This window comes from Watersipora subatra, chromosome 9 (assembly GCF_963576615.1).
Source record: "Watersipora subatra chromosome 9, tzWatSuba1.1, whole genome shotgun sequence".
Classification (NCBI taxonomy): Eukaryota; Metazoa; Bryozoa; class Gymnolaemata; order Cheilostomatida; family Watersiporidae; genus Watersipora; species Watersipora subatra.
The window spans coordinates 20578705-20592830 of record NC_088716.1 but is presented as its reverse complement, the minus strand read 5'-3'; the positions used below and the strand labels follow the sequence as shown (position 1 = coordinate 20592830).

The 14126-nt window shown below is 35.5% G+C and overlaps 1 protein-coding gene across 1 annotated transcript; it reads right to left on the bottom strand.

Annotated features, from left to right (window-relative positions):
* Nucleotides 1–489: 489 nt before the first annotated feature.
* LOC137404340 (target of rapamycin complex 2 subunit MAPKAP1-like) lies at nucleotides 490–13022 on the bottom strand. Its single transcript, XM_068090534.1, has 12 exons — nucleotides 12693–13022; nucleotides 12390–12457; nucleotides 11914–12030; nucleotides 10988–11130; nucleotides 9642–9805; nucleotides 9179–9260; nucleotides 8730–8920; nucleotides 8429–8522; nucleotides 7730–7856; nucleotides 6261–6449; nucleotides 3647–3781; nucleotides 490–1447 (listed from the first exon to the last, which is right to left on the bottom strand). Exons 1-12 carry the CDS (start codon nucleotides 12839–12841, stop codon nucleotides 1257–1259), a joined length of 1650 nt encoding a protein of 549 aa, XP_067946635.1. The 5' UTR covers nucleotides 12842–13022; the 3' UTR covers nucleotides 490–1256.
* Between the last annotated feature and the right edge of the window lie 1104 nt (nucleotides 13023–14126).

Here is a 14126-nt window from a genome sequence, read left to right as displayed (position 1 = left end):
GGCTTATATACGAGATACGATCTAGTATCTAGCAATGAAAAATCTGTATAGCTGAAGATTTGATCTCGGGACCTTCCCTTTACCAGGCAAGCTAACCGATTGAGCAATGCGAAATGCATTAGATTCAGTAGGAAATCCGAGTGGTTATCTAGGTTAAAAACGCATAGCGATTCTGCATTACATTACGGCGCAGCGTCACGAAAGCTTGTTCACACGACTCTTATTAGCAAGTTTAGCAATACAAATACTAGCTTGCTAAAATTAAGCATTGACAATGTGCCAGACTAATGGCAAGTAGCAGGCAAATGCATTACCTGCCTTTGCTTATAAGCTGCTTTAATACCCGTGAAAGACCGGGCATTTCGCTAGTGCATTCATAAATTCAAAAAATTTATTTAATTAATTATTTAATTATACTGTATCTAAAAAGTAAACATAACAAACTTCCATGAGCAACAAATCATAAGCTATAGAAATATATATTTTCGTAATGCATTTCATAAAATGAACTCATTTAAATTGCATAAAAAGATAATGTACATAGCAATTGACAGCTATTAAATAGTTGGACTAGTTTGGCAACTGATCAGCTATTCACACGATATACAGAGATCTTGCATGCTTATTAGTTATATAATTATCGTATTCAGATACAGTCAAAATATAGATAAAAAAATTTGTGTTTCAAAAAATGAAAAACAATTAGCCTCTGATCAGTTTTTGCTACCTTGACCTAACATAGACCTTGTAACCACAACTATTACCATCATTGCTACACCATTTGTCAAAAAATTACTCAGATGGTTATTTACTGTAACACCAGAAAAATGGACACAATAATTGTGAAATAACAAATGGCTAACTTTCTATGAGGCAATGTTACAATCAAAACTCTATTAAGCAGATATATAGAAATAAATCTGTGTTATTCAGTACTGCATTGGCACACCAGAGATTAAACCATGGAGCAAGTTGCTCCAAATATCATCATTCTTGGTGCTTATAGAGACAAAAATTAAATTGGCAAAAAACTGTTGGCGACCTTGACTCTAATAGGTCACTGACTGTTGGTTATATTTCAATCAACAATTTGGTATGGAAATTCTTTGCGTTGATTGGCTCACCAACGTATGAATGGATCCTAAACGTGCAATTGGCCGATCGAACCATAGTGGCTTCAAGCCTTGGTGTGAAAAAAATTAACAAAAAAATGACAAGTTAACACCAATGCTTGGAATGTAGAAACTGTCTCCAGACTAGTACAAGGAGCTCTGCCTTCTCTGCTTTTGCTCTTTGAGCAACGGGTTTTCATCACTCTTGACTGTCAGTTCATTAATGAGAGACACAATTTCATTGGCTATCGCTTCACTAGCCTCAAAGTCATGCTGCCGGATACTCGGCGCTGTCGAATCTCCGGCGTTAAAGTGCAGGCTAAAGACAGTCTTTCCTGCAATACACACATTTGAAGATAACCAGCAGAGATGTTTATAAGGCTTTAAAAATGACTTGATTCGATTCATTTCATTTCTCATCAAAAAATTAACAATTCAATTTCCAATTATTTTGCATCATGTTGTGTAAGAATAGATTCAATTTACAACTATTGCAAAACACCGCAAGTCCATTCTCAATCTTTAGCTATGCTAACTTCAATGACTCGACTCAATTCTCCAAAATAAAAAAAATCAATTCTCTATCAATTCTGACAAAAATTGACCTAATGCGATATATAAAAATAGCAATAACCCATTATTGCTATCTTAACTCCTCGCATTAGCTCAGTCCATTGACTGTTTGTATAGCAAATATCAACTATTTCACTAGGGATTTCATTGCTTTTGAAGATGGAATTCAGCCTTGCATGCCATTTTCTTGCTGCCACAAACTCGACATTTTCACTGTAAAAATATAATTTCTATTATATAAATTTTTTTGTTAGAGTTTTTTGTTATATAATCTCAATTTCAAGTTTTTAGAATCAACAAACAATTCTCCACAAGAATCAATACATTTAAAAAACAAAACAAATGTTTAATATTTTTGTAGTTTAGTGAAACCGGCCGCAAAGGTAAAACGTTATCGTTTTTGTAGTCTGACCAAAATGCAGACTTGCATATCTAATATAAAAATGTAGTAACCAAAATTAGTCCAGTGTTGAAGGATTTTTCTTGCAGAAATAGGTCGCTGTTTAGTGCTTACAATCTTTTCTTTCATTTATCCTAAACTAAAAATTAAAATATTGAAACCACTATTTTGTTCTGTGTTTCATGTGTAAAGGAAAAACTATGTAACTGAAGCATTTTTTGCAAAATAATAACCTTTTTTCAATTTATTGTGGCAAAGTTTTGGGTGGATCGGTTAACACTGCAATCTGTGATCAATGTTTTCGTATAGGCATTATAAAGGCTTTTCGGCGGAATGAACAATATTCGCGAGCAGTTATGAAGCTTATATATAATCTTATTGTCAGTACGCAAGCAAACGATAGAGCTAAACTATATTATTGCGTAGTACATGATTATGACCAATAAAATATATGCACTGGTATCGAGGTATTGTAAAAACGTGTGTGGCTGGAAACATGGGACTGCACTGACATCTTCGCTTTGGCGCATACTAAGTAATAATGAAGGGAACCATGGTTTCTTTTAACTCGAGTCATTTTGTTTATTGAAAATAGAAAATCGAGTCAATTCCTCCATGGTGACAGTAAAAACTCAATTCACTTTAATCCTTATTGGTAGAATGCCTTGAGTCGCTACAACTTTACAGTAAGTAAAAGATACCAGAGAATCAATTTAATTTAATTCATCTGTGCGATGTCTTAAAGCTTACTCAAGCATGTTAACTCAAGTGCCCATCGCTGATAACAAGAGATGCTTTTTGACGGATCAGTTGCTTTGCAGCTGGACAGCTAAAAATGGGCAGCTGCTGGACTAATCAAAGAGTTCATTCAGACAGAAATGATCAAACCTAATTTATCTTAAGGCCCTATTAAATATTAGAGTGATTCCATGATTCTTTGATACCATAGACTAACCCCCAGCATATAGGCTACAGACGTTCTAATATAAAAAACATTTATCATCGTCATTACTTTCGACTCAATGCTTTGACCAATTAACCAGGGGGAGTGAAGGATTGCTATTAAACATTTTTAAGTATCAAAGGCGTCATAGTACAACATAGTGCTTGTGGATGACAACTCCAAATTTACGTCATACCGTTGTTTTATTAATAGAATGAGAGAGTTTTAGATTTGGGACTTCAGATGTTTTTAACTTTTGCGGCTTTAGTAAGACGCAGGGTAAAAATTACTAATTGAAATATCAAAGATAATAAATGAAAATTGAATAACTAAAATGCATGAATCTCTCTTATGACGTAAATATGCTTTTGACACTATTCACATGTTACTGTGCAGAAATAAATTTAAAAAAAATGCAAAATGCATTTAGCAAAGGAGTGCTCTAGTGGCAATTAGGGTTGATATATGAGCGGACAACTCCAAAGGTGGCACCTTATTGATAATTATCGATCGAATACTGGTTGGTAAATGCTTCTTTATCCAAGTAGACAATTTTATTTGTCATAAACCATGAAATCTAAAAGAGAGTTTAATTATAAAAAATATTGTATGACTCACCACTAGATCGTGATTTGGTTACAGCACAGGCTAATATGGCGCTACAGTCTACAATTGATGTTTTCTTCATCAGCAAACTCTTTATGGCACTTTTTGTATTCACAGGTTGTATCTCAATACCACTCGTAGATATACCTGTAATATTTTGTGAATGGAAACTATCCAGTATGCAAAATATGACAAAGTATTGTGTCCATATATATATTTCTCAAAGTCCGTGTGTTGGAAATCCGTCTGTCGGAAATCCGGCTATAGATCTTAAAAACTTGGAATACATATCCCGTACGGAAGAGGATTCGATCTCGGACCAAGCCGTTCACCAGTCTTACACCTAGCCCACTAGACTACGGAAGTCGAATTGCCAGCCTGCCAATATAAGTCATTTTATCAGAGCAATACCTAACTGCTTTACGTATGACGCGGGTCATAGCATAACGTCACGAGAAGCTGTTCGCTCACATTATTAAACTGGCTAATAGCAAAACTCTCACTACTTCTCATTGCTTATAAGACAAAAAACTTTTCTCATGATATGTAGTTTGAAAGTTAGAATGGCAAATGTTGTTATATGTTAAATACAAATCAATTTTCTGTCCAAATACTCTTCTATTACACGGGCAATGCCGGGTGGCACAATTAGTGTATCTATATATCTTTCTGCAATTTAAATTTCAGCGTTCGTCGTTTTGTTAAACCATGTGTCTAGTTATAGCAATGAAAAACCTGCATGACATGAGATTTGATCTCGAAACATCCAGATATAGCGGCCGCAAACTTAACCATTATGCTACACGGAATATAATACATTCATGAGAAAAAATAGTCATTACATTGGTTAAAATACTAACGCTTGAAGCATTTGCTTGGAGTTAATAACTCAAGCACTGTTGACTGTTACATTTGTTAAGCTGTCCCAAAACGTGCTTATTGTTTTAGTAAAGATTTTAAAAAATATCGAGCCTTCCAGGTGAGTTACTCAAATTCATTGAATAATTATTCTATTACCCGTGCAACACCCGGCGTTTGGTGTTATTACAACACTCATTTATTGTTTTAGGTTTTTATCGGCGATGGGTGAAGCTAAGCTACCCATCGTTTACACTAAATTATTATGACGAATAACGTAAAAAATTGTATAATTTACATTTGATTTGTTTACAAAATATAAAATCTTAAAAAGGCAATAAAAGGTCAGAATAAAATTCGTTTTCAAAGCAGTCTTCTTTTCATTCAATGGCGCAAACTTCCTCGTCAACTATAGACGACAGCAGGGATGGCCAAATAATTTTGGTCATGATCCGTTACAGCCAAATCTGACGCGTTAAAGATCCACAACGAGCTGTAGATGCGCACTTTTATTTTTACCTTACATAAACATGCAATTACTTATGCACATCTTAAAACAAGGTCTAAAACACGATTTGAAAAGTTTTTGCTTATATAAATAATTGGACTATAAATCAGTGAATGAATGTACTGCAATAAATATGTCTGATATCAGTGAAAATGATGATGAATGGGCTTTGACTACACATTAAAACGTGGTTTTTGCTACTTCTAGCAACTCTTAAAGTTCACGAAGATGAGTATTTGTGAGTCGTGTCCTATGATTGCTTTTTACAAAATTCATTGCTGAAAACAATGAATTTACAAAAATTCCAAGAAAAGTTGACAAAAGTATTTTTAAAATCAAACTTTTAAAAAAAATTGAAAGTTTTTTTTGACAGGCAACTTGAAAGATCCACAAAAAAACTACAAAGATCTGTCATTTGGCCATAGCTGGACTACAGTGTATGCAAATCTCAGTTCGCCTACACTGACTTGACTGTCAGTTGCCTTCCTGCTCGGTGCGAGTGACATGCGTCTCCGTTGTCAGCTTCCTCATCGCTTGGACTGCATTAGTCCAGTCCTGGGCGACCTGATGTAATTACTAACTGTGCAGCTATCTACTCTCTAAACAGAGAATAAGATAACTGCGCAGTTGCTCATAAATACAAAGGCGATCGGTTGGTGCAGGTGTTACAGCATCGGTCTACCAATCTCAATGTCACGAGTTATAGTATCGTCAAAAAATTTTTATGCTAACTTTGACCCCTGGATACAGAAAAGGATATGAACAGGCAGTACCGCTTTTTATAGTAAAAATCTTTGGTTGTTTTGCTCTATTGTAGACGTATCAAATATTTGTTAATAGTTTTACTTTGAAGAGTAGGCTTTGCTGTTTAGAAAAAATGACAAATCATTGTAAATGAACTTCGAAGATGTGCGCTCCCCATCACCTTGTTATAAAATTAAAATTACTGCAACTGGTCTATGAAATCAGTGAGATTTATCAGAAAAAGGAGAGAAGTTGTCAATGCAAACCAATAATACTACAGTTACGGCACAGCCCACAAATTAAAAAGTTGAAGTCAAGTTTTTCCTTTTGGTAGAGATGAGTTTTGAAAGATCTTAGCAAAGATTAGGCAATTTACATGTATGTTATGTTTTTACTGTTTTTATAACGTAAAATCCCTATAACATATTAACGCATATTAACGTATACATTCCTGGAACGAATTGTTTACATTGTAGAAGCGCCTACTGTATAATAACTGGCGGTTCAGGGACTCACTGAGTTGAACCTGTAGGTTGGAGAATACTCTAGTCACAAGGTTGACAGAGAAAAGCTTGCTTTGTGAAGGATGAGAGACCATAGATGAGTGAAGAGTTTCGGTTTCATCTGTAGTCACTGGGTCAATATCTGGGAACATATTGCTGTCAGTTGTGCTGCCAGCATCTATCATAGAAACCGATCTGGGTCCTGAAATGCATGAATGTAATTTAGTCATGGTAGCTTGCCTGACCTAACACCTTATGAAATTTTAGAGAGGCTACCTCCCAGTTTTGATCAAGTTAAACATTGCAAGGAATAGCAACTTCATATATGAAAAACAGGATGAACAATGTCAAGAAAGCCAACTTTTTTAATCAAAAACAGTTTAAATATTATATTGTAAAGGGCAAATTTTTAATCTAGCACAGTCAAGACACAGTAAGGAAAGGCAACTTCTCCCCTCTAGAACAATTTAGACATTGTAAGAGGAAACAACTTCTCCAATCAACAACAAGCATTTTACATGTGACACTTATGGTTGCCTTCTTTAGCAGTGTTACATAATTATGATAAAATAATTATTATTTATTATAACCATATAACACTGCTATTATTAGGAATAAATTATTACTTATGATAATTTATTCCTAATAATAATTTATTAGGAATAAATAAGGTGTGGGTCACAAAATTACTACACGCATTAAAGAGAACAATTTTATAACGACAGCTTCATGCCAAAGCTAAAAAGCAAGTCAGAGAAATTGTAAATGCTGCCAAAACTGTTTAGGGATGCTGACCTCGATATACCAGTGGCTAATGAAATGTGTTTAAACTATTAAGGTGTCTTTCAACGTTGCAAAAGAACGCTCGTACAAACGCACTCGAGGTATGATGCCTAGGAGGTAGATCATTGGTAACCATTCACGCTATCATCAATTTAAATGAGCATGCCTACCTTGCAAAAAAACATGAGAAATACTTTGCGCCATGATTCGAAACAAGTATGAGATGCAAAATTACAAAGATTGAGGAGTAAACGATGAGAAAGTGACAGAATGAACCAAATAAATCACGCTTATTTGTGAATGAAGTTAACTATTTTTAGCACTGCTGTAGAGAAAAATAAATTGACTAGCAGTTGTTTAAATTGTGCGGTTCAATAAGCACTCCACAGTTGTTAAATCTGACAGCAGCACTTTTAGAGTCAGAATTAGTTAGATTGTGCAAAACAAGTCACCCTGTCAGCATTACGATGATCGTTTCAATATAAGTAGTTTTGTGGTTAGTGTGCAGTTAACTAGGCACATCCATCGTGTAACCAATCAGTGGGCTAGAAATTTAGTGAGTTTAATGTAAACAATTGTTTTCTGAAAATAGAGTGAGTTGAGTGAACAAAAACCATTAATGCTTGGCTAGAAGACATGTGTGACAAATGTTCCACAACTCACTGGCATGTCTGGTCTTCAGAAGTTCTAGTAACTAACCTACAGGGGTGCGAGAACAAGTCATATAAAATTCTCTAGAAGAAGAGTCAGCAATCAGGACATCCTCATCCAACTTCTGATTGAATTCATTCCCAAGTTGAAATTTCTCATTGGCCACTGAGAATAACTGAAAACAAAAAAAAACTTGATCACTTTATGACCGAAGATGTTGAGTCAAAGATTAAATCCATGTTAGGAACAGAGTTTTGAGAGTAGGTAAAGCTATAGAAAGAAAAATTTAGTACCGGTGTGGAATTTCCTGTGTTCATTGCTCACTTCTGCTATCATGACACTAGCATCAGCATGTTGATGCTTGCTAAAAGTGCTTGTGCATAACTCACATTCAACTGGTTAATTCTGTTATCAGCAAGAATATGTTGTTATTTTGAAACAACTCTTCAGTAATTTAAAAAATTAAAATTTGACAATAATTTATTGTCAGTTTTCTACATGCCAAACAGTTGAAAGTGGAATTTTATCACCTTGGTAACAACAGCTTGGTCAGAGTAACATCAGCATACTTAAGTTTGGTCCTGTTGATTTGCATTAAAGATTATCTCAGGATTAACACGCATTTCATGCATTTTTCAGGTGGTTCGAATTGAAAGCGGTATGGCTATGAACACAGACTTGTACGTAGAATGGGAACTTAACAACAGGTTGGGTATGAAGTATGCCAGCCTGTAGCAGAGCACGTACATTGCGTCTCTCCTGTACAAGCTGCAGAAGCTGTCCAACTGTCACAGTGCTGACATCTACTAGTAACTTGGTAGAGCCATGATCAGGGATGTGTCTGTGGAATAACATGATGTGTGTACTCGCTGGAATCAGCTGCGAAATATCTGGTTTTAGACAAAGCAAATAAATGCTTTCAAACAAATTTCAACAAAAGCTTATAAATTTAGCTTGTATGTACCGTTTAAACTATTCCAAAATCTTGACCAGGTGATCATCATGAAAAGACTACAGTATGGTCTGAGCATGTGTATACAGAACTTACATGGTGACCAGCTGAGTGTTCCTGTCTAGTGTGCTAGCTACGTTAGACCTCCTTACTCTAGGCGCAGCTTCGGTAGGTCTCTGGCCCACCTCCCCCAACCTTGTGTAACGAGCTGCAGGCTTGGAAACCGGTTGTGCAGGACGCTGCACTACCAGAGCTAGCTTAGCGAATCCAAACTTTGATATTGGTTGCTGGAACAAAAGTCTCACAACAACTAGAGAAATATAAAATAACTTTAGAATATCCATGGAATGTTATTGCTTATAATCATCTAAGATTCGTTTATCAGTTCTTGAAAACTGTTTATAAACTGTTGTACACTTAACCTTAGTGAATGATGAAACTATTGTTAGAGGAGCTATGATTAGCACTCAATATTGCCCAGAGCAGACAACTCCTGACGCTAGTATTCAGTGGGAATACTCATCCCAGTGTCACAATTAACTAACCTTGTGATCCAAAGCAGGAAAATCATCATCCACTTCGCCATCATCTTCTGTCATGTGGAGGGAATACAACTCCAGGTCTTTACTAGTGACAAACGAAATTAATATGGTTGAAGCAGTAATTACACACAACTACGAAAAATTGAAGCCCAGCTGTAAGCTCTAGATGAACAAACAAAAAAGGAGATAGCAACTCCACCTAGAGTTAAAGTGACACCCAGGTTAATAGTAACAACCACTCGGTGTACTTGTGACACCAATTATATCAGTACAAACCATTACCAAAAAGACTAATTGCATTATGTATCCAACAGGGATATTAACTATCTAAGTGAGAGTTGTGCTCCCATTGGCCATGCTGAAATGCAACCATTGATGCAACACTAAAGATGTTCCAAACTTTCACTCTGTATAAGGATAAGTGATAGAGAGGATGTGACAAACTGTAACCAATCAGTAAACTAACTGAAGCTCAGGTTTCCTCCCTTCTCTAGTGTACTTCCAGCAAGTCAATCCTATTGTCTGCTGCACAGTTGCTGTTGTTATGACGGTTACAGGAAGCAGCTTCTTTGACAACGAAGTATCCTGCATTGTCATATAGATGTCTATGTTCTTTGTGTCCACCTGATTCTACAAATAGACAGTAGGCTATTATTTAAAGCAATTAATTCTGATATACAACCTTTCAAATTCATCAACTGATAGAAATAAGGCTACAACTGAAGATTTAACTTTCATTCTGAAATACAACCTATCAAATTCAGTTGATGAATTTGATAGGCTAATTAAAGCAATAACGACTAGACTGCCATAGACTCCCTAGACTGCCATAGACTGCCATAGACTCCCTAGACTGCCATAGACTCCCTAGACTGCCATAGACTCCCTAGACTGCCATAGACTCCCTAGACTGCCATAGACTCCCTAGACTGCCATAGACTCTCTAGACTGCCATAGACTCCCTAGACTGCCATAGACTCCCTAGACTGTCATAGACTCCCTAGACTGCCATAGACTCCCTAGACTGCCATAGACTCCCTAGACTGCCATAGACTCCCTAGACTGCCATAGGCTACCTAGACGGCCATAGACTCCATAGACTGCCATAGACTCCCTAGACTGCCATAGACTCCCTAGACTGCCATAGACTCCCTAGACTGCCATAGACTCTCTAGACTGCCATAGGCTACCTAGACGGCCATAGACTCCCTAGACTGCCATAGACTGCCATAGACTCCCTAGACTGCCATAGACTCCCTAGACTGCCATAGACTCCCTAGACTGCCATAGACTCCCTAGACTGCCATAGACTCTCTAGACTGCCATAGACTCCCTAGACTGCCATAGACTCCCTAGACTGCCATAGACTCCCTAGACTGCCATAGACTCCCTAGGCTGTCATAGACTCCCTAGACTGCCATAGACTCCCTAGACTGCCATAGACTCCCTAGACTGCCATAGACTCCCTAGACTGCCATAGGCTACCTAGACGGCCATAGACTCCCTAGACTGCCATAGACTCCCTAGACTGCCATAGACTCCCTAGACTGCCATAGACTCCCTATACTCCATAGACTACTAGACTCCCTAGACCGCCATAGACTCCTAGGCTCCCTAGACTGCCATAGACTCCCTAGACTGTCATAGACTCCATAGACTGCCATACATCACTTTTTTAACAAATAAACATCTCATTACAAGCACCTACAGATACAAATGTATTAGCCACATGACCTCTGCTGATATTAACTCCAAACTATTGCTTTTTTTCTGTATTTTCAACTAAAAACTATGCATGAGATTGATATGTACCTCTCCATTATACTTCTTGTACTCGTCAAAAGGATTGTTAGACTCTGCTTCCTTGGTTGACGTCAGAAGTTTTGCAAGATTTGATGTGGGTTTTTGAAGCTTTATTGGTTTTTTCCCAAACAACTGTTCAAGAGTTTCTTCGTCTATGCAAGAATATATAACTCGCATTAATCATATTGATACCTTCATAAAATTATCACAATTGATGCAATGGGCATCCAGTTCATAACGATGCTAATCTAAATCTAAACTCAATTTGTGAAACAACTGGTGGCTAGAAAATCTGCAGACAGCAAAGTTGACAGCCAGATACATGCCATGCCAAAAAATGACCTGTATATTTACATTAATTAATTTATATAAATTTAAAATATTTCATTAATTTTGAAGTTTAATTGATAATATGTTGCTTAAATTTGAACATATAGAAATGTGTCAGTAGAAACAAATTAGCCAAAGAGCGTAAATGAATGATATCAAATCATGGCATCAAATCAACGCGAGTAAAAATGAAGTCAATATTCATATTATATAAATTGTATATATCAATATTATTATATAATTATATATAATAAAAAATATATAACATATATATGATATATAATATAATTAATCATATATATGATATATAATTATATACCGTAATATATATTACATATTTTATCTCTAATATATATTATAGATAATATAATTATATAATATATATATAAAATTATAATTTCATATATTATATAATTATATTGATATAATATATATGAATAATTATATAATTATTTATATTATACAATTATGAAATACATATAATATATATAATTACATATATTTATAATTACTTATTTTATAATTATATAGTTATAATATACATATAATAAATAATAAATAATTACATATATTATAACATATTATATAAATACACATATTAAGACCTGCTTCTGTTGAATCATTGTGTCTCCATTTTATGGATTTGATTTTCGCCCTGCTGTTCTTCTCCTGCTTTATCTTTTCAATCCTGTAAGCTGTACTAGAGCGCATTCGCACTCCACCTGTAATGTAACAGAATTATACATGTTAATAATAAGATTACACAAAACTGGTGCAATCAAGCATATCTTTAAAAAAATTCCTAAAGTTGAAAATGAAGTTTAATTAAAGATGGTTGATATGTGAGACCCATCGATTGGAAGACAACAGTTAATGAAAGCCTGAAACTTTTCCTATTCCCTTTTCTTGGTAAACTTTCAATGTATACAACATGTACTTTACTATAAATTCACAAATTCAAGTGTGACAAAACACACAATTCTTTTAAAGCTCAACACCATAGGCTACACATTGAGTCCTATCGTGATCATCACCAACAAATGGATTTAAGTGTGTAAAAAACATCATATGATCACATTACCAAAGTCCATGTCTGAGAGGATATCTGGAGAAACACTTATTTCATGTTCACTCCCTGAGTGTGAGTTGCTAAAAAGAAAAGTCAGACAAAAAACGTGAGTTTCATCCAAACATTTCCATAACGTTTGAATTTTAAAACTTAGCCACTGATACAGATTGATCCAATAGATAGAATATGAGAACACTAGAATGAATGCAAATGAGTTTGAGTTTAACTCAATGCAGTCAGATCAATAAAGTGAAGATAGCAGTGAGCGAACGATTTGCAAATGTAAGGGTGAGAACAGACTTGTGTTTAACTGACTTGCTTAACTTTGAGTTGGATCTTTTTCTTTGATCAGCACGGATAAGGTCGGGCTCCACAAGCATTTCGCAAAGACCAGATTCATCACTTGTGATAAAGCAGGTACGAAGGTGTCTTAAAAGGAATTGCGGATCATCAACTGTACTCATTGCGAGTGAAGGCAAGTTGCAGACGTATCTAATATTTCGATATTATTACGAAATTGCAAAAACGAAAAGTGTATTCACACTGCTAATAATGACTGGCTAAATAAATTAGTTAAAATAGTGTGTATAAGTAAGTTGTAAACGTATCTGGATGCTTACAAAACTCGTACACTTCACGATGAGATAATCTTCGGGAAACAAATACGAACGTAGTTTAGTTGACTAGCTGACGCGCAACTAAGTTTACTATGCACAAAAAATATCGCGGGCTCTCGGCTTAATTTTCATATTGAGAATTAAACTAGAACTTCGCTACGACCTGTACAAATATCCGATAACGTGATAGACCTAAAACTCTGAGTGGAACATAGAAAAGTTTAGACAATCGTGTAAACATTTTTATGAAAAGCCTCACTTTCGGTAGTAGCGTGCGTTTATAATATTAACATACACTTGCCCCACACTTGCAGTGAACTGAATTTCTTTTTACAGTTTTTGAAATTTAAAACCAGTGCTAAAAAGAAAATTTTTGACTGGAGAACTTTTAAATCTGTCTAAACTAGAAGTCTAAATTCTATCAAGCTGCAGGTTAAATTACTGAAATGGATCAACTTGTATTGTTTAAGCGTACAGCCCGCCTGTATGAGCCGGAGCTTCACATGATGGAAAAAAGTTGATGAGAATTTATCTTGGTCTTAAAAAATTTGGTTTGCAGCCTCAATATAAGCAATACAATTTTATGATACATCACTACTTTGTCCTTTTCAACAAAGTTTCACTTTTTATAGATTAATTACCAAGGCCCTCAGCATATTGATCTTGAGCTAAACGTATATGATTAGCCATTGTTGTACACAAACTGTACAGTAGTAGTAACCTTGGAAATCACCTCAATCATGGGTTTTATAATACTACTGTCGCAATGATTCAGACGGAGACCCAGGGTTGGTTATGGATCTGAGTTTGCTGTTAATTTAGATGATCACACATTACCTTTCAAAATTCAATTTTCATGATCCGTGAAAAAAGGAAGGGGAGTTTAATAATACATCATGCATGCTCCACCAGCCAAGAAAGTTGTCTTCCAAAGGCTGGTTGTCATTTGCGAGTTTCAAAATATTATTAATTTTAACATAGACTTACTTAAAATGTTGTGTCAGTTTTTTTAAAGTCATCAAATGCTGCTCTTCTCACCTCCAATCTCACCAAGCAAACAACAATCTACTACTACATGCCTGCAAAGGTTTACTTCAATGTACCCCTACAAGTTCTACATTTTATTTACATC

Bases quoted from the DNA above. Each gene is read 5' to 3' on its own strand.
- LOC137404340 (XM_068090534.1), bottom strand. From the start codon at position 12,841: ATGAGTACAGTTGATGATCCGCAATTCCTTTTAAGACACCTTCGTACC. The intron at 11,131-11,913 runs GTCTTAATATGT...ATTCTTGCATAG, and splicing joins CAATGATTCAACAGAAGCAG to ACGAAGAAACTCTTGAACAG. The intron at 9,261-9,641 runs GTTAGTTTACTG...GTTTGTCACTAG, and splicing joins GGGAGGAAACCTGAGCTTCA to TAAAGACCTGGAGTTGTATT.